This window comes from Drosophila willistoni, assembly GCF_018902025.1.
Source record: "Drosophila willistoni isolate 14030-0811.24 chromosome XR unlocalized genomic scaffold, UCI_dwil_1.1 Seg105, whole genome shotgun sequence".
NCBI classification, from domain to species: Eukaryota; Metazoa; Arthropoda; class Insecta; order Diptera; family Drosophilidae; genus Drosophila; species Drosophila willistoni.
The window spans coordinates 2098196-2119435 of NW_025814054.1; the positions used below are offsets into that span (position 1 = coordinate 2098196).

At 37.4% G+C, this 21240-nt stretch overlaps 2 protein-coding genes across 12 annotated transcripts in view; one reads left to right on the plus strand and one right to left on the minus strand.

Moving 5' to 3' along the window:
• Positions 1-21240, minus strand: part of LOC6645036 — a 68845-nt gene that overhangs the window by 30934 nt on the left and 16671 nt on the right. For all 10 annotated transcript variants that reach the window (XM_047011702.1, XM_023177196.2, XM_023177194.2 and 7 more), the window contains exon 3: positions 10858-12530. In XM_047011702.1, coding sequence (XP_046867658.1) covers positions 10858-12523 — 1666 coding nt within the window. In that variant the 5' untranslated portion in view covers positions 12524-12530. The remainder of the gene's footprint in view (positions 1-10857; positions 12531-21240) is intronic.
• On the plus strand, positions 16235-21117 carry LOC6645037 (vegetative incompatibility protein HET-E-1). 2 transcript variants are annotated; one of them, XM_002067800.4, is made up of 2 exons: positions 16235-16465; positions 19929-21117. In XM_002067800.4, exons 1-2 carry the CDS (start codon positions 16462-16464, stop codon positions 20936-20938), a joined length of 1014 nt encoding a protein of 337 aa, XP_002067836.1. In that variant the 5' UTR covers positions 16235-16461; the 3' UTR covers positions 20939-21117. The 2 variants fall into 2 exon arrangements, with proteins under 2 accessions (XP_002067836.1, XP_023032966.1); XM_023177198.2 differs by having other exon boundaries at positions 16236-16465; positions 19914-21117.

Below are 21240 nucleotides of genomic sequence, written 5' to 3' on the forward strand. Positions count from 1 at the left end.
AGAGAACGAACTTTGGGCGTGCCTTGTCGCATCAAAAAATTTTTATTTTTGAGTACATTTTAAGATTACAAACGATTTTATATGGAAAATGTTATGGTTATCACTCTTCACACAGTTTTTTGCTCTGCCGATAATAGAAATAACCATTTTCGATGACAAATCCCAGCGTACTTAATAAAATGCCCACAAGCCACATATAGAAGGCACCTTGTAATATCTCTAGACTAAGAACCACTTGCTTTTGATGCCAGTTTTCAGTATCATCGCCAGCGAAATCATCTTCGGCAGAAGGTTCCTCTATGCTATCATCCGATCCGTGATAGGAATACTGATCATCATCCTGCAAGGATCGGCGACGACGTGCTATAACATCCATGCGACGCCAATATTCGAATAGTCCATGCTCATAGAAAGTGACGATAAACCATTGAAATTTGTACAAGAACGCAGAACCTTTGGGAACGATATAAGTGCATGGCATAGTTCGAAGATATTCCTTGACAATATGATATCTAGGACGATCAGCCTCGTGATTATACGTGATAACGACAAAATCTTTGGCTATTTCATCACGCATAATGAAAGCGGGTCGACGTTCTTTATCTATGACATTTAGTTCATAGTAAAACGATGTCCAATATAATGAATGCTCTTGTCTCCAAGCACTTATGATACTATATTGATGTTTGGTTAAGACAGTTTCAACGGCTCTAAACATATTGGTTATGGCATGCACTTTGACATGAAGTTTAGGCAAATCCTCGATAACGTCCACTTGCTCCTCATATGTGGGCTGGACAAAGCTGCTTTCCAATTTGGCGAAATAGAAACTTGTGAGAACATAACTGAATAGTATCCAACTTATGAGAAATGCGCGTAATGAACTTATCTGAGTGAATCTGGCCACTGGTTCACCCAAATGAGTTTTGGCAAACATCTCAAAGATCTCAAACCAACGAAACTCATGAATATCCTGTGGTCGAATCCGTTGTAATAGTCGCTGGAATATGTGAAATAGCGTAAAGACGAGTAGAAAATTTCCAAAGAGTAAACTCCATACGGAATTACGAAATGCGCGAATGAATATCAAATATTCCGGGCGTAGATCTGCAGCTGGCACCACCAGATAGATAACTCTACGGGTATATGGATACAATTTCTCGACATGCGGCCAAATGCAATCTAAGACATATCGTCGATTTGGACCAAAGTGGGTATAGCCAGATCTTAGGTCTCTTACGACTCCGGTAATCGTACCATTTGGCAAACATTGGCCATATGTATCATTATCTGTGGGTATTATATATAATGCCGTGGCATTCATTTGCATCGCAATGAGGCGAGCTGCCGATCCGTCAATGGCCTCAAAACCATTCACGGTAACATTCGGTCCCAAGGGACGTGAACGCAATGGATCACTAAACATGGAGTAACGCAATTGATGGCCATATAGATTTTTTAATTTATCATCGAATAGAATGCTCGATTCATTTAAAAGTCGCACTTGCAGCATTCCCGTTTCGCTAAACGGTTGATAATCATACAACTTGGGGCCCTGTGTTAGGGCCAAAGCGTTAATGACATGTTTGCTCCAACATCCAGTGAATAGATAATGCATATCTGTCAGATTAGCCATAGGCCATATAAATAGATACTTATGTGCATGCTTTTCCTGTTGCTCGCGATTCAGCATATCCAATATACGACGCACAAGTGGTATACCACCACCATAGATTAGGAAAATATTCATAGTTCTTGTTTCACGCAACGGTTCTAGCTCATATAGCTCTATGGAACGGACTATTGTTGTGGCATTACTCATAACGCACTTGTAAAGATCCTGACGATCCTGTTCTTGTTGCTGGGATGGACAGCTTTTGCAGCGATAGATATAAATGATTGGTACATTTTCTCTCAGCGCAGTCTCACAGGCAAACTGCATAAAGGACAACGGTACTAAGCCAATTGTCATCGGGAATATATACAAAGCTAGCCACAGCCACCACCACATATTATGGAAATCCAAAACTAACTAACTTGTTCTCCAAAAAGGGCTTTCCCTATTGTTTTGCAGACCATTTTTATGATATATGCTTAGAGGCAATTAGACATGTGCGTGCCTTATTCATTAGGCCAAACTATGAATTCTTAATGTCCACACAGGGTGAACACTCGAATTGCCTTCTTAAATTTATTTTCGCATAATCAACTTTTGTTCAGATGATACCGAAATAAACTGGTTCTTTAGCTGATAACAAAGACATCAATCGACAACCAAATATAATCAAAAATTCAGTGACATTTCAAATTTTTAAATTTTCCTTCACATTAGTTAAATGTTGTGTTTTGCACTTGTAGAATTTTCCCATAAAAGTGTACTATTAATACTAATTTGTTTAAAGTTTCTCCAATTTTACTGTTAAGCATGTACAATGTACATATTTATTTAAATAGATCATGGATCACTAGTTACTGACCTCGACAGGCTTTACAAAGTTTTCGTAGACTGAGACACATGGTTTTCTTTTACTCTACTCTTTCGTTATGTGTTTCTGCTTTTTTTTCTTTCTTTGTTTGTTTGCACTTTTATAAAAATTTCTTGGGATTCATTTTACACATTGTTAATGTTGATTCACTTTTAAGAAACAAACGAAAAATAACAAAAAAAAAAAAAATTATATAAATTTGACATAGACCATGCCTCCAGATTGCCTTAAGTTACTCCTTCCCTTTCATTCCCTATCTCATTCAGTTGACCGACGTTGCGTATACATAATGCATCCGTTTCGCTTTTCACTCTCTATTCTCTTCGTCTCGCTCTCTCCGTCTCTCTTTCTCTTCCATTCTCTGGCTGGTCGAAGGCCAATGCGTCGTATAAGTAATTTCAGTTTTCTTTTTTCGGCTTACCAAGTAAATAAACTTAATGCATGAACATTTTCATGTGAAAAACTGCGAAGGTCAAACAGAGTGAAAGAGTGTGTGTGTGAGAGAGGGAGAGGGAGAGAGAGAGCCAATTAAAATCGATGAAAAATCGACAACACAGAAGAAGATGAAAAAAAGTTCAATTTAAATTCAACATTTCTTGTTTTGTGTTGTTGCTTTTTTGTTTGTATGTATTGTATAATGAGCTGCGAAAATTAATGAAAAACGCGACTAAAAATAAATTGAACGAGAACAAACAAAAGACAATTAATGAGTGGAAACAAATTGGAAATCTATAGAAAATTAAAATCATTAAATCAATTTCCACAAGAAACACAAAAAACAAATGGAACAGGGAAAAAAGAGTTGATGCTTTCCACTTTGGTTTAACTAAAAATGCAAAACTAATTGCTAAAAGAAAACCCACAACAAAGCAAGAGCAAATTAGAGATGAGTCAAGACGCACGCACACACACACACACAAAACGGAAGTTGTCTGTCAAAAAAAAAAATGCAAGAACAAAATGAAGATAAATCAAGAAAGCAGAGGAGACCTGCACTTTTATATGTATGTATATATATACATAAATAAGTCATGACAGTGCATAATAATGAAAAGAACATAACGACAAAATCAAAACAAAGGAAAGTTTTAAGAACCATCTCCTCCCTTTGATGACCCCCCCAATCTCCCTGACTTGCCACTGACCTGCCTAACCCCACCTGACTGGACAGCAACATGAGAAAATACCGCAGATAAGCTGCTGCTCCTTCTTCTGCTGCTTCAAGCCAAAATGAATAGGACAAACGATAAGAAAATATTCCTAAAAAGGATTTCCAAAACCACAAAAAGGAAACATCAACTGAAACCTCAAAAGAAGAACAAGCCCAAAAAGAGTACAAAAAAAAAAAACGAAAATGGTTTAATTAATTTATTTGTTGAACACTCGGTAAAGAAATGACAAAAGTCTGGAAGCAAAAAATTTCTCAACATCGCAAAAATTCCAAAAAGGAAAAGGAAAAACTGCAAACACATGACAATTTGCAATTTGAATGTTGTAGTTGTTGTTGCTACTTGCTGCTGCTTGTTGCATACCATTTCAAATTTGAAAATAAACTCGGCAACAGTAGCAACTAACCAACCGGCAGGCAGGCAGGCAGGCAGGCAGGCAGACAGACAGACAAACAGACAGGCCAACGAAAAGTGTACAACAAAAATGTGCGAGAAAATTTACTTTGGCACTTATTCTAAATACACTTTCCGTATGTATTTAGCAGAATAAAAAGAAAGGAGAGGAAAAGAAAAGAGCCATTAAGCAATGACGGAAAAGACGGGATGCTAATCAGCCTACAAGCCTAGATTAGTTGAATTTGCTTTCCCAATTTGTTGAGTTAAACTTCACTCTCAAAAAGCGCAACTAATATTCGTTCTGCCGTTGTCATAAAACAAAAGTGTTGAACTTTTTTGTAAACTATTTTATTCTGCTTAAAAATGTGTAAGCATTTTGGCATTGTCTGCACATTGTTTCTACTTGTTCTCGTTGCACACACGACACATATGAATGGGTTGTTTTTTTTTTCAAAAGAATTTCTCAGCAACAAACTCTAACTCTCAGTCTCACTCTCAGTCTTTCTGCAGTTTTTTTTTTTTTTTTGTTAATTAATTGACGGAGCAAGAGGAGGAGGGGGAGTAGAAGGCAGTCTCATTATAAATTAGGGTCAATCGTACAGCATTTGTATTGGCAATTATGCAATGAGGAAATAAACATAAAATTGTCAGTCTTAGCTTACTCGTCGCTTCACCAACTCACACCACACACACTCGCCACACACAGTTTTTAGTTGACTGAACCGGGCCTCCCTCTTCACAACCCACAAAAAGAAAAAATAAAAAAAAAAATCTGTAAAAGTCTAATGAAATTTTTCAAAGCAACGACATCATCATCTGAAAGTGTCGGGCTTATCAGAGGCCAAGGAATTAATTGACCACCTCACGTGCCCCTAAGAATGGAAGCATAAACAAGCCCACTCCAATCACGACTCAAACTCATGCCTCTCCTGGCAACAAATCTGAAGAATCATCATCATCATCATCATTATGTTCTATCGGTCAATGGGCTACGTCAAAAATTTTGTTTTGATTTCTCAGCATTTGGTTTTTTTTATTATTATTTCTATTTGTTTTACTCTACACACAGAGTCGCGCTTTTTGGTGTGATTTTAAAATATATAATGTGATTTTGAATTATTTTTATTAATTTTTTTTGTTTTCGATTTTTTTTTCTTTTGTTTCTTTGATTATTTGCACGCGTTTGGTTTGAATGTGTATTTCTTCTAGCGCAGCAAATGTTGCTTATCAATGGAAACGCGACATCAACTGAACACACTGAAATTTTACGCTATTATTGTTTTTTTTTTTTTTTTGACTTTTTGTGTTTTGTTTTTTAAATTTTTTCGCAGAGGCAGCATCTCTCAGAGAAGAATAGATACATACTCTCTTGGTGAGAGAAAGATCTAAAGAGAGAGAGAGATCTCTCTCTTTCTCTCTAGTGTTGGTTTTGGCATATTGCCCGGTTAGCCGACGACGGGGCCAAACCCCATCACACAGAGCAGACACATGGCAGCCAAAAGGCAGCGCCAAGTTCCGCACCAGCCACATAGCACAGGGTGTTTCATAATCCTCCATTTTGTCAAGCTGCCAGATTGCAAAATGATGTTGGGAAAGGCCAGAAATTCGACAACTAAGTTGCTGATAATAATCAGTCAAAGAGGGCAGCATGATAAACTAAAAACAAAACGAAACCTTAAACTGTCATTTATTAGATTTTTATTTTTGACCTTCCTCCTTTTGTTTAAGGCAATTATTGAAGGATTTATACTGATAATATCCAAATCAAAAAGGTCTTAGTGATCTTATAGCATGGTCTCAACGAAAAACTATAACATTACTTTACCCAAACGATGTAACCTCTTAGTTAAGGATCTGATAAAGTCCTGGGAATTATGCCTATGAGTGGGTGACTTTTGAAACATGAAAGTAGTAACGTCCTTCTGGGAATATTTTTTTTCTTTTGAGAAATTAATTAATAAAATACCTATACAGTACACCCTCGGTTAACAAACACAATTCGTTCATTAAGCTAAACCACTTTTCCCCATACTTATAAATCAATGTAAAATTAAAATTAATGTAAAATGAATTATAAATATACTTATTACATGTTTTCATTTGAATTAATATTGACAGAAAATAACATAAAATTCATAAAAAAATATAAACAAATGAAAATTTTAGCAATATTAATGTTTTTAACTCAGCTTTAATTTGAAGTAATATGAAACGCACATTTTTAAAAGAAGACGTCTAAAATGGGAAAAAAGGAAAAACTTTGGTCACACTGAACAGCTCTATAATGTACATTCGGGACTTCCCCATGCAATTAAGATTTCCACTTTTTTTCGTTGGTCATTATCCGAAATATTGTTGGTTAAGCAAAACTTTTTTCGAGAAAAAAAAATGGGTTCGTTATGCAAAATGTTCGTTATCCGGGGAGTTCGTTTACCGAAGGTCCACTGTAATGTAGACAAGAGTGGCGCGTGGTGCTATTATGAGATTGAAAAAAAAAAAAAAAAAAAAAAAGGATCACATTATGATTGCTCATCGTCTCCCACTTCTTAAAGCAATATGTGAACAATTTTTTGGGGTTCACTGTGTGATAGGTTTTCTTTTAGATTTCATTGTTTTTTTTCTTAAAATAAACAAATATATAAGATTTTAATGGCACAAAACGGTGGTTCCATGGAAAAAGCCCATGTCCATGGCTATTATAAATTAATTTTCTTCATCGCTTTACATATACCAATTTTTACCTTAATATTCCTAAAGAGACTCTTACAACACCAAGATATCATGTCATTATAGCAACATTTTTCTTTTTCTTCTACCATCTCGTTTATGCAATGGACGTCATAAGTTTTTTTGTTGGAAATAGAAAATAAAATTAGACATTTAAGTTGATGGCTGCTGCTTGGGTGGGCAGTTGGCAATTGAGAAAACTATGCTGAAATGTCTCACCATCAAACCAACAACAACAACAACACTACCAAGCAACATCAATAAAGAGAATGCGACCATGGGAGACTCTCCGGTGCGGCGGCAAAAATGTTGGGGCTGGCTACGACGTCGTCGACGTCAGCGTCAACGTCAGCTTCCAACGTTGGCAAGTGTCTGTCAAAAACCCACGCATTCATCTATCATCTATGAAAACTAAGAGCAATGAACTCATCCACTGTGGTGGTGTTGGTCAAAGGCGGGGAAAATCGTAAGTTTTTTTTTCACATAATTGGAAAAGGAATTTAAAAAATGCGCAAACGACGAAAGAAGAACGAAACGAGTTGCCACAGACTATGACGACAAAAACATGAGGTACTTTGCTTTAGACATTTTTTTTTTTTTTAAATTAACGTCAACTTAGAACTGGGTTTCTAATTTGTCTCTTGTATTTTAAAATTAAACTTTTGAAATATTTGAAAATTTCTGAATTTTGTTATTTTTTGCGGCCCACTCAAAGTTGTGAAGTGGCGCCAAATTCTTAAAGCATTCTGAAGCTGCATTTTTCTAGAGGGCGACAATGTTAAAGCTTTGCTGTGCAGCCTCAGAGATATTTAGCTTTTGGTCGCTAAAAATATTAGTGAAGCTTTTTAGCAAAGCTCCAAACCAGGCAGAGGATTGGAAATTGGAATATAGGTTTTAAAATATTCGCTTTGAACTAAAGCTTTTTTTGTTGGAGCTCAAACTAATTTGTTATAGCATTTACTAATTGGGGACATATTTTAAAATTTTTCAAATAACTCTCAATTTGTTAAATTTTTTGTTCTTGGACAATTTAAGAAGGTTTTGCATTTTATTTTGACCATTTTAGCTTTTAGTCCAATCTTTTAATTTTTAAGATTGGCTTTATGTTGGGAAACAATTCTAGTTAGAGAATAGAAGCTGACTCAAAACTTTATTTGGATATCACATAAAGAGAGAGAGTTTTCTTTATACTATCTTTTGGTTGCTAGTCAAATGTATGTCTCGGTGTAAGTGCCGGATTCAGGCAGCGCAGGGAATAAACCGATAGAAAAAGTACAAGTTTTTTGGCTTTTAATGCAATTAAAAGATCATTTTCCAAAGTGAATGTTAGATAAATGAATATCGGTTAAAAACTAGCATTGCCAATTTCCATATGAGAATCAGATTTTGGGATTTTAATGCAAATTAAAGATATTACCGTAAAAGTTGACTAAATTAGATCTTAATTAACCTTTCTTTTAAATACTTTGTTGTTCTCTGGCATCACTTCGAAAGAAACCTTGATAATTGGGGTGACAATCATAGGATTAGGATTTAAATAGTTAAAAACAGTAAAAAGATATACCATTTTCGGAAAATATTTAAAATTAAGCAAATTTACAAATTCTCAAAGTACAAATTCAATTTTTGTCAGTAAATAAATGAATTAATAATTTCGGTTATAAACAATCTTTTTAGAGCGCCCTAAAAGCCCGTAGATTTTGCTAATTCTGCTATATAGCTAATCCGGCACTGCTCAGTGTATCAGGAATGTGGTTATGCCGAGTCCCCAAGCCGTCTGTAGGCGTTCTTTATGGTTAGTAGGTGTAGGAATTTGACTTATTTACCGTTTTTCTTTGTTAATTTTTGTTTTACCACAATGAAATAAAAATAGAAGTCGTAATATGTCTCTATCTATTTATACTCAAAACAAATTGTCAATATTTGAACGAAGTTTTAATTATGATAAATAATGCTTTCCGTTTGGGATTAACGAACAAAAAAAAAAAACAAAAACTATTTGCATACATAGCTTATTTGTTGTGGAGCCTTCTTCACTGTGTGTGTGTGTGTGTGTGCCTCTTATTGTTTAAGTGGAGCAAAAACGTCGCAGTTTGGCAGGCATAATTTATAGTCAAACAGATATATGTACATACATATGTATGCATGCCTCCCCCTATCTTCTCTTTAGGTTCCCTCATTTTGATCCATATAGTGTTCAAGTAGTATTTTCCGTTTTATTTATAAACTCTCTCTCTCTCTCTCTTTCTCTCTTAGTCTCGTATGTGACAGGGGCCCAGTCATTCAAAATGTGCCAGGCTTCATTTATATAGCATTTTCTCCCCTCTCGTTCTCTCACACTCTGCGCTCTGCCTCGCTCTTTCATTCATGTGTTCTTGTCATATGTCCCAACTCTGATAGAATACAGATACTATATAGTACATATATACGACTGAGTGAGTGGAAGGAAGGAAGTAAGGAAGGATGGAACCAACTACCAAACTGGCGCTAAACATATGATGGGCGCTGTGTCAGCATTCTATCAAATATTATTTTCCCCGTTTCTTTTTTTTTTTATTCTATTCAACCTTTAAAGCAAAATGTTGGCGCCTCTAACATAAACGACAATATACAGCAGAGAATGAATGCACTAAATTTAGCTTTAATTGAAAAACAGTGATTCGTTTCAGAGTCTGGGTCGTTCAGATTTTAACGATTCCAGAGATAATTGAGAGTCTGTAGTTGTTTGTTTTTAGTCATCGGATGTTTCAACTAGGCTTAACTCATAATGCTAATATATAAATACATACATACATATATATACATACATATATCTACCCGTATACTCATAAAAAGAAGAGGCAATAAAAGTGAATAATTCGCAATGATGGATGTCCAATCACCTCATATGGTGTTCGATGAATCGATGATGTGCCCCGCCCTATTAATAAGACAATCATTATACGAAACTTTCTCTCCAATTGGTAATTCTCAAACACACATAATCCTTGCATTGAGTTTTTTATAGAAGTACTTTTAAATCAGTGTGTTCCTTTTTTTTTCAAGTGTATAAAAATCCATACATCTGTTTATGAATTAAAAACAAAGTTCTAGGCCTCTTCCTTCATCATTGCATCTTCATTTTGATTCTGTTTTCCAGATAAGCCAGCAACAGCAACCGACCACGTTGTGAACTGCCAGCTCCTAGGCAATGAGTGGTAGCAGGCGGAAGCGCAGCGTGCAAATTCCAATTTTGTAATCAGCAGCAGCAGCAGTAGCAGCGGCGTCAGAAACGAAGAGAGCTCCAAGAAAAGCCCCGCATCATTGAATTCTTAATCTGGCATTAATACAATTTTATATGTATGTATTGTCTATGGGTATTTGTGCAGGGGATTGGGGATACAGGAATAGAGGAGTTCTCAACGAGAAGCCTGAAGCGGGAGCGGGAATCCCAACAAAATCCGCAAAACGCAGCAGACTAGAAAGAAAAGACTTGAGGGGGGGAGAGTGGAGAGTTAAAGATGGTCGACGACAGATTGTAGGCATTGCACTCGACGACGAAGTGGACGACGATGATGATGATGATGATGATGGTGATGATGGGCAAAGGCTCAGGCACATGGGCACAACGGAATGTTGTTGTTGTCGACGTTCGACGAGGTTCTGTTCTGTTCTGTTTTGTTGGGGGGCTGCATTTGATATGCCTGCTGTTTGACCCATATTGGAATTTGCCTCAGAGCCAACTAGAGAGAGAGCCAGCCAACAAAGCTGCAGCAACTGAAGAAGCCGGACAGGAGGAGGTGGGCAGGAGGTAAGTGAAGCGTCGGAGTCACGATTTGTGCAAAGCTTAGAAAACTTGTATAGTAAATGAATGTGGGATCCAAAAGGGAAGCAAAACTCGACCTGGCCTGCCATCAAGATAGGCAGAGACAGAGAAGGAGAAAATGGGAGGGAGAGAGCGAGACCAAGACAAGGTGTTTGAACTCAGGCGTTCAAAGTTCACTTCAAAAAGTTCTAAATTGACCTATGTATGTATTTATGTGTAGGTACTTACAATGGTTTTTCCTATAATATTTATGAAATGGAATTTGTGAACTCACCTTCATTTTCGCTACGTCGTCGCCTTGGCACACTATTGTTGTAATTGTTATACGAATAATGTTCGATTTCGGATTTCTCGGTTGACTCATTCTCCTGTTTCTCATCCTCTGTATGGACGGGCGATGACGGTCCCGATGAGGCACTAGCCACAGGTGACCCAGAGGCAGCTGAATTGGTACTTCCACTTAGACCATTGCCAACAGAATTATAATTCTGTCCCTGGCCAAGTGGAGCATTCGCATCCAGGGAGCCACGTTTGTAGGCACTGCTGTGGGTGCTCATTGAGCTGGTCGGTGATGCACATGATGATGGTGTGGAACAATTTGTGCTAGCAATCGGTGTACCAGCCGCTGCCGCTGTATCCTCAATGAGATCAATGGACTTTTTGCGTGGCTTCTCAGGTGGTATGGGTGCTTGAATTTGATCCGCGCAATTGTTACTATTATTACTATTTCGGAGAAGTTCCTCTTGCAGTAGGGATCGTTGCATGGCCGCTGTAACAGCAGCTGATTTGGCTGGCGGAGGAGGCGGCTGGGCATCCGTGTTAGTTTTAGTTGGTGAGCTACGTAAACGCTCTGGATTAAATTTGATAGGACTAACGTTCTTTGGCTTGGCCGCTGGTATTGGCGGCAATGGTGGAGATTTGACAGGACTTCCAATTTTACCACTACGTGGCTTTATCTCTGGCGGTGTCGGACCAACCCCACCACCGACCTGTGTTTGGGTTTGCGATTGCGATTGTGGGGTTGCGGCTTGTGCGGTGCGTGTGGGTGGACTGGGTGGCTCAACCATTGCGGGCTTAGCTGCCACGATTACCACTTTCTCGCTATTATCCATTATGAGTCCTGTGCCCGGGACGGTGCGTATGATGTCACAACGATTTAGATCGCTTGGTGTACGAGTGCTTTTGGTTTTGGTAAAATGTGAAGTCCACTTCTTTTGCTTCTCAATTAGCTCCCGTGAATTAAATTTGCGTTCTGGCTTCTCGGGCTTATCCACCGCAGATGTGGCAAATAGAGCACTAACTGAACCAACTCCGGGTACTTGTCCCGGCTGAGATGGTACCTCTTCGCCTGATTTTAACCGCATCAAATTGTGTTGGCTAAACTTGCTGGCAACAACCGTTTGACCTGTCGATGGTGGCTCAACAATAAATTTGCTATTGGACAATCGTGCCTGCTGCTCCCCCACTCCACCACCAGCACCGCCAGCACCACCAGCACCACCATTCTGGCCTATGACTCCACTATTATTGTTATTCTGAATGAGCGAGGCACCCGACGGAAATGGTGTCCGACGCTTTGGCGGCGATTGTGAACGATCCGATGACCGAGATGACGAACGGTCCGAACTATCGCACAGATTGTCCTCACGTGATCCACTACGCAATAGTCTTGAGCTTACATTCGAATTGGATTCCACACCCAGTTTCTCGAACAGAGCTCGAGCATTATTGAAACGTGCCGAATGGGATTCAGTTCTAACTGGCGTTGGGGCACCCTGTGCGGCAGCAGCGGCGGCGGCAGCGGCAGCAGCAGCATGTGCCGCAGCCACAGCACTCAATTGTTCAACCGGTTGTATTTCAATGGGTTTACGTTGAAATATGTTGGCTATTTGACTGACCTTACCCACTGGCGCTGGGGCATGTTGCATGGGTTTCTCCATAATGAAACTGCAAGAATAAAAAAAAAGAAAACGATATGAAAATAATGTTCAGTACAACTAATTATTCAAATTCCATAACTCTGTCTTTGGCTATCTTGTGATAAATATATTGACTTTTATTAACAGTAAACGGTTTGTTTTATTCATAAGTTTTTCTTATGATGTATGATTTAGCCCCCGTGGAAACATTCGATCAAACATATATCTTTGTAATACAAAATATTGGCTACTTTTGAATATATTCCTACAAAGTTTGACGATTAGATCTATGGTATAATTCCTTAAGGAATAAAAAGGTATAATTGGTTTAAATTAATTTTCTTTAGTATCAATAAACGAGTTTAAGTAATTCGATCGTCTACTTCATACAGCTACAATCAAAACGTCTTATAAAGTTTTGTTATAAATCTAATCTAATTATGAATCAAGAGTTTTCTGAAGTGATTGTGATTTATACAGAAAAGTTAAAAATATCTATACTCTATACAACTATAATAGACTAAAAATTAGACTTATCTATGGCGTTTACATTTACGTTTACATTCTCTTAACAAATTCATTAAAATACACATTATTGGTATTTTTCTGAACACAACTGTATTAGTATGATATCAACAAAAATACATGTATGACTAAACTGTAAACTAACCGCACCCAAAATGATAAAAAAAAAAAAAAACAAATTGTTGCTTTAGATAGCAATGGAATGGGGAATAGAAAGAAGGGATTTTACCTTAGCCATTCTTCTCTTAAACTTTCGTACAACACACAATTTTCTCCAATTCGCGGTTTTATAAAAAATTTTATGATTTTTTTAAATGATTCTTTTTATTATTTTTTCTTTTGTTTCATTTTGCACATCAAACACAATTATGGATTCATTGATAGTTTGTCGTAGCCCTTTTTGGTAGTCGTCGCCGCTTTGGTTATATGTGAAAGTCTGCGATAGTGATATTAATGTGTTGTTTTTTGGTGAGAGGTAGCTGAAGAAGCAACAACAACAGTGTCAGGTGGGTATAGCATTGTGTGAGGCGGCTTTCTTCGATATTGAGAGTACAAAATATATAGGAAGAGAAGGCAAGAGAACGCCAGAGAGCAAAGAAGAAAAACAAAATGCCATTTGAGTACGACATTGGAACCTATTTCAGTATTTGTTTACTGATACGTACGTACGTACGAGCTCTATGATGGTAATGGTAATGGTTGCTAAATTGTTATCGACACTTGAGCATATTGATTTATAAATTTGGCCAGGTTCATATTCAATAGAACACTAACCACACACACACACACACCCTCACATTCACTCAGACATCAGGTAGAGCCATATAACAGTTTTTATACACTCACAAAAGTGGGATGTATTTAATTTGATAAAAATATCAGCTAAATACATACGCTGCCATGCGTTTGTATAGGGACAAGATTTTATTTGTGAGATGGAGTTTTTTACCAAAAAGAAACAAACTAAACTTTTTTTTAGTAATCAGTCTGTTATTAAGTGAAATGACAATAAAATGAAAATGTTTTATTGAGAGAGAAAAAGGATTCTTCAACAAAGACCACAACTTTAAGTTGGTATATGTAAGTAAGGAGTTTATATAACTTAATTTTTGTGTGCTTTTATTATTAGTATTTATTTAAATACTGTTTTGGGACCACCATTCTTTAAAATAATATCATAAATGCAGTTACCAAAGGAATCCGCTAAATTGTCTACAATATCTGTCCAACTACGAAAACAATATGAAAGGGCACCAAAAAGTAACATTTATAAAAAATCGTATCCCTATTCAATTACAAGGCAGTATTATGTATGTACAGCTGCGAGCAAAAAAATAGTAGTGGCTTCACCCATTTTATAAATATCATAGAAAGTTATATTATCGGGGCAAGACTGAGACTTCTTGGTATGCAAATTTATTATTCGGTCTGTTATTAATTATATTATAAACAAAAAAAAAACACTCCATTTTGATATTTCGAAAATAATCAAGATTTGGTGTCAATAGTTCCAAATTGGGGCGAGCAAAATAATAGTAGCACATATTTTAAAGAGCACATAATATCATAGTATAGGGTTTTATTTCAGGGAAATAGTTTAAAATAAAGACCAAGTTAATATCAACCTATTAATAATTAGTGGCATGTCCATTGTTCCCCAGTACGTCTGCGCAGCGACGCGGCATTATATCTTTTCTGTTGTTAAGCGTACATGAAGCTCTATAGCAGTCTAAGGACCTCTGTTAGTGGTTGACTTTGCAGCCGCTAATCCCTTCTTAACGTCGCACTACAAATTTTCAATCAGGCTCAGATCAGGCGACTGTGCGGGCCACTTCATTAAATCTGCTCTAGCATTATCGATACCAGCTTTTGCCACTTTCCTTGTGGTTATTGTCTTGTTGAAAGACCCAACAAAGTGATATTTTCTCTTCGTCATGTGGTACCTTTACTTCCTCCATAATTTTAACGTACACATTATGCTTTCTATGCAGCATATAGAAACAGCATATAGAAACATACACCGTATTAGGAAAAACAACCTGACACCAACACACTTCATCTGGCATCTTTAATAGTCTTGGTGGTGTACTTTGGACGGTACTCCGTGTTTTTCTGTCGACGAATATACAGCCTAGATCCCCTCTGTCCAAACATCAAAATTTTGGACTCATCTGACCACAGTATGTTGCGCCATTTCTCCACAGGCCATTTTATGTGAAATTTTGAGCATTCAATCCATTCGTTTATGGTCTTCTGAGGGAGAAGCGGATTTTTCCGAGGGCTGCGAGCGTTCAAGTTATTTTGAGGTAACTCTCACCGCACTGTCTAAACACTGGCCGGCACTTTAGGCTCTTCCTGGATCTCCACAGCAGATGCAAACGAGCGAAGCCTTGAGTCTCGTACTATATTTTTTTCTAATTCGGGCGAGATTTTAAGCTTTCGGCCACGTCTTTCTGATATTTTTTTAAATTTTAATGTATTTTGAACTGCTGTTGGGGAGCACTTACAAATTTCGCAGACTTTTATGTAAGTTTTGCCCTCATCCATAAGGTTTCTGATCTGAATCCTCTTCTCAAAAGGCATATGAGTACCGCGGCCCATTTAAGTCCGCAAATTGGAATACTTTGATGAATCTTCTACCGCGAACATTTAACACATCAAATAGAGCAAAAAAAAACAATCTTCTAGCAATAGTTTAAGTTTCCTGCAAAGAAAGATCCTTCACTACTATTATTTTGCTCGCTCTAAATTTGGCAATTAAGCTTAAAAATGAAGTAGCAAAAAAGTTAAGTCTCCAAGTGAAGTTAAAACGTAATGGACAAGTCTTAGACATTGCTGATAACGGTACTTAAAGTTTTTACACAGATCGAAATATTATCTTGCAAGTTATAGTAATAAATATCGGCAAGTGTTTTGCGCTACTATTTTTTTTGCTCGCAACTGTATATAACATATACATTCATATATACATTCCGAAATCATCTATATCGCATAGCTTAATTGTTTTGCACAATTATTATCAAATTTATATATGTAAGTTTCTTGTTGTCAATTGAGTCTCTTAATCGATAATCGATTATATTTAAAGTCGATCAGTCCTTTTCATAAATTTTAAAATCTAAACTCAAATGAAGTTTCCCTTTCATTTCATCATCAAAATACCCTTGCCTTAGCTGTCCTTGTCATTTTTCATGTTAGGTATGCTAGTCGTAGGCAACAAAATCATTTTTCGTCATCTATTCGACCCGAACAGTCGTATTTGGTTTAGTCTGAAAAATAAATAACCTAAATTATATTTTCACACCCTTTGCCTGGGATGGGGGAGGGGACAAAAAACTAAAAATAGTTTCTCAGCTTTTGTAAAAATCCAGCCACCCCAAAGAACGTCGTTAACTAAGCGGAGGAGGAATATACGCAGCAGTTTATTTTCCACAATGGGTAAGTAGTTCCTTCTATTCTATATAGTGTATCACACAGAACGTTTTGGAAAAATTATCACAAAGTCAACAACACAAACAACACAAACAAATGCACAGATAGTGAAGTTTCAAAAATAAATACCAAGTGTACATACCTACATATGTATATGTACATATGTATGTATATAGAACTAACTATATAGACGACTGTCAGAAGACAAAATCTAGACAAAGGTCTTACCACATCGGTAAGAGACCTTCTACATTAACATCATCAATAGTAAGTGGTTTGATAGAGAGGGCTGAGGGACAGAAGATGGGGGTAGGGATGAGTCAAAAGAGCACGCGTCTTGTAAATAATCAGCAAGACACAGAAGTCAACGTCTGATTTACAGTCCATCAGACAGATGCAGAGTTTCAAGCACGAGACACAGAAAATATTAACGGGGGCTACAGAGAGCGCGTTAAGCTTATCTAATCTAATCGAAAATTTTGTTTTGAAAATGCATATAGCCCAATTGTGATGCATGTGACCATGAATAGTAGTTACTAAGGTAGGAGAAGAGAGAAGTGTAGAAAGAGAGATATACGTATGTATGATAAAAACAGCGCAAGATATATATTTAGCTGATGATCTGGTCTCTTGGCTAAATAGATAGATGATGGGTAGATATCTTTCTTGGGTCGTTGCTTCCAACAGATAAACGTGCTGTAAATGCATCACTTAAAATATCACGTATTCCCTTCGCGCTCTATCCATTTCGTCTCCCCAGACGATGTTGCAAATAATGTGTGTGTGTGTGTGGCATATTGCGTCTGTGTAAATATTTAACTAGTTGGCAGATTTATTTGGCTACCGAGTTGATATTGATTTAATGACACGTCTGGCAGACAGACAGACCTTACCTAATGGGGTGGGGGACTCTTATTATAAATTAATACTGCATAAAATGACCAGCAACGCTTTGTGTGAGTAGTCCTTTTCAGTCCAGTTGAAGGACAGAAGGACAAGCGGCTTCCATTTATTCAAGACAAGTAAATGGCATTGACTTTCAAATACTTGTCCTTGGCCCCCAAATGGGAATTCAATTACCGTGGCTCATTAAAAGGTTCTTAGAAATCAAAGTAAAGGATATTTCCTGAATGTCACTAACTATAATATGCATACATAAGCATCATCGACTATCAATCAATCTACTGCATTTAAATAATAATTATATAAACAAATATTTATGCAAAGGATATTAGATCATCCCATTTACTATCTACACCTTACTTTGATGGGCGTCTTAAGTAACTGTGATTTGCACTAATAAGCGGTTATTATTTGCTCTTGGTAAATGACAAAAACCAACTAGAGAAGAAGATAAATAGATGGAAAGAAATTTAAGCCCAGGCATTGTCTAATTTTTGCATAAATGTTAATTGTAAAGTGGCAAAATGTTAAATTGCCCTCGTTAGCCGCGACACGTGCAGTCAGAAAAGAGATGCAGAAGGCGACAAAGAGGCAATAGATAAAATGACGGAAAGATGATGAGATGAGGTAAATGCTTAATGATGATGATAATGATGATGATGATGATGATTATGATGATGATAATGATTATGATGTTAGGTAGCTGCTCTATAGGTAATGTAACGCAGGCAGGTGTGGTGCCTCTCTGTACGACAGAGGCCTCATGTGTTATAATTGCGTCAACATTCAGTTTTCAGTCTCTTGAGCCGTGAACAAGAAAACAATGTCAACAATGGTAACGATGGCCCCATTGTAAAATGGCAATGGGCAAATGTTGGTCTATAGACTATAGACTAGGTTGTAGCTAACACAAAAGATGACGATAATGATGACGACGATGGGGCAGTTAGTGCGAATAGAGGTAGAAGAAGAGCTACGTGTTCAGTTTAAGCCTCCACTGGGGAGGTCTCTTAATAGTTTATAGCTCTCACATCAAATTCCCATGAAAAAAAAAAAAAAAAGAAAAAACAAGAACAAACCTTCTTCTGGCGCCAGCAAAAATGATTTCTCTATATGATATAATTATGATATAAAAAAAAGAACAACAACAAGCAGAGCTAACATCTACCAGATGGTTATAAAAAAGATAAGCCATGAGTGAAACTCTTAAGCAACAAAACAAAAAAGATTATAAAAAGCAAAGACAACTTTGTACCAGGCTCAGGGGTTCAATTATAGAACTTGATACTTAATATTTAATTTTTTCCTTTACCTGAAAAATATCCGTATATACATTTAGATATAAATATATACATATATCCGCCTTTTTATTCTTATTTGATTTATACAATTGATTTAATTTTCAATTCTAAATGTGCAATGTGTGTGCGACAAGCTCCCCATTGTCGACGTCTCCGAGAGTCGTGCTAACAATACAACTCTGCCATCAACTAAATATCTATATCTATATAGTCTATATACATAGGTAGAGGCACCTCTTTTTCCGCGTAGGCCCCCATGTTGAATACAAAACAAGTTGTCTGTCTGTCGGTTGTTATTTCTTGGTTCGTTCGTTGTTCTTGTTAGACAAATTATGCCAATTAAACGGTGGGAAAACAAGTTGGCAAGTCTGCACGCGTGTTGCCACCGCTGTTGCTGCTGCTCTGCTGTGCTGTTGCATTGATAGAGTGTGGGTTGGAACTAAAGTGGGGAGACTGGACCTAGACTCTAGTCTAGAACTGGGCGAAGTCAGTGGGTAGAGTTAGTAGCTAGTTCTGTGTAAACTTGACCAGCTTGCAAATTCAAGTAATACATCTTGTGGCAAGTTCATAAATAATCGCACAAAAAAGAAGAAAAAAGTCTTCAAAGGATAAGCGCCAAAGAATCATTAAAACAAACATTTTGAGAAACTGACTTGATATGAGAGAAAAAATAGGCACAATATCAACGCCGAAAGATTTTTATTTAGCATATGGTAGCAATGGTTGATCTCATAAAATGAATATTATTTTTGAAAATTGATCTCTGATTTTGGCCTTTATAATAAGCCTGACAAATGATGTGCATTGTGGATAGTAACTTACATATACACATATGTACATACATAGATGTCATTTCATATATCAATTTATATGCTAAATGCAGACATGAGTCAGTGGCTTGGAATGAACCCCACTAGCAGGAACAGCAGCAGCAGCTGCCTCCTGATGCTGCCACACTGATGTGGCATTGTTGGAACAGGGTTGGAGAGTGGGGAGAGAACTATTTTTAGCTGACTCTAGCATTGACTAGAGAAGTTCAGAGAAAAAAGGGAGAGCAAGCAGAAGCAGCAGCAGCAACAACCTGTCCTCTATTCACTGTCCTAAATGTTTCCCCAATTTACATATTCTTGTATACAGCAATAATATACCTTTGGGGATTGGGAGAGAGATATGGGGGGAGAGAGAGAGACAGAGAGGGAGGCTTATAAAGTTTTATTCGATCGAGACTAATTAATAATATGTTTAAAAAGAATTTTCATTTCTAGACAGTCATATTCGAGACAATACTTGGGCCTGTGTTTGTGGACTAATTGATAATCTCGACGATGGAAAAGTGGATGAGAAACTGGTGATTGATCAACCGAAAGGCGTGGAGGAGGAAAATGAAGAGAAACGCCAATCTCTGGAGCAGAAGGATCAGCAGCAACAGATGCCAAGGCAATTCATTGCAACTGGCGGCGGCCGATCAGACATCAGAGTCTCTGAAATTGTGATTGACGAGGACTTTAATGCAGCATTCCCACTTCTATATGAACACCCAGTGCCAAGTTTGGGTATCCATAATATGGCAATTACACCGGATGGTAAAACAATTGCGACCGTCTCAGTGGATGGCCTAGTATCTATAGTGGATGTAAAACAAGGTGTACGATTTGAGAGCATTGGAATGAATATTCGAAATTTTTGGTCAGTTGCATTCGATCCGAAGGGCGAATTCGTTTATGCTGGCAATGGAAATGGACGTGTTTATAAATTTATTATCGATAATGGTCATCTGTTGCAAGAGTACAATTCACAACGTATGCAAAAGATAATATGTGTGTGCTCTAGTACAAATGATAAATATGTGGCCAGTGGTGATTTCGAAGGATGCTTTACTCTATACGATAGCGCTACGAGTTTCGTGCTGAAACATATCCATTTCAAGAAAGCCTTACGCAGTATTGTTTTTATACAAGAACAGTCAATTTTTCTGGCTGCCTGTGATGATCACTCAGTGAAAATTGTCAATATACTTGACTCTGAAACGGAGCATACGGCTTTAATGGGGCATCGTTCCAGAGTTGTGTCGCTTGATATGTCACCAGATGGACGGCGATTTGCGAGTGGCTCATCCGATGGTGTTGTCAGAGTTTGGGATGCTAGATACAACAAATGCTCCATAACCTTTATAAACAGCGAGAAATCCCGTCTTTGGGATGTGGCCTTTGCTAAATCGAATACTCTAGTTGCCTATGTCTCGTCGGGCAAAGATCAAGATGTTCATTATTGTTAGTCATCATCAATGTTTTTTTTTTCTGTTCTCTCTCCCTCGTTATGTATTTTTGTTGTTTATACTTTTACATTAACAAACATCATACACACCCACACCCAGACACCCCGAAACCAAAATTTGTAGCAAGGCCCTCGCAGGATTGCAAAACTAAGCTTTAAAAATAAATTGAAGGTTTGGCATCCCTCGTTTTTGTTTGTCAAAGGGGGAGGGGGATAACACTTTTCAATGGTTGTAGGTGAGGCTTTTGTCCTGGTTTATCAACGGTCCCCCTGACCCCCCAATTTCACTGCGTCTATGTGCGT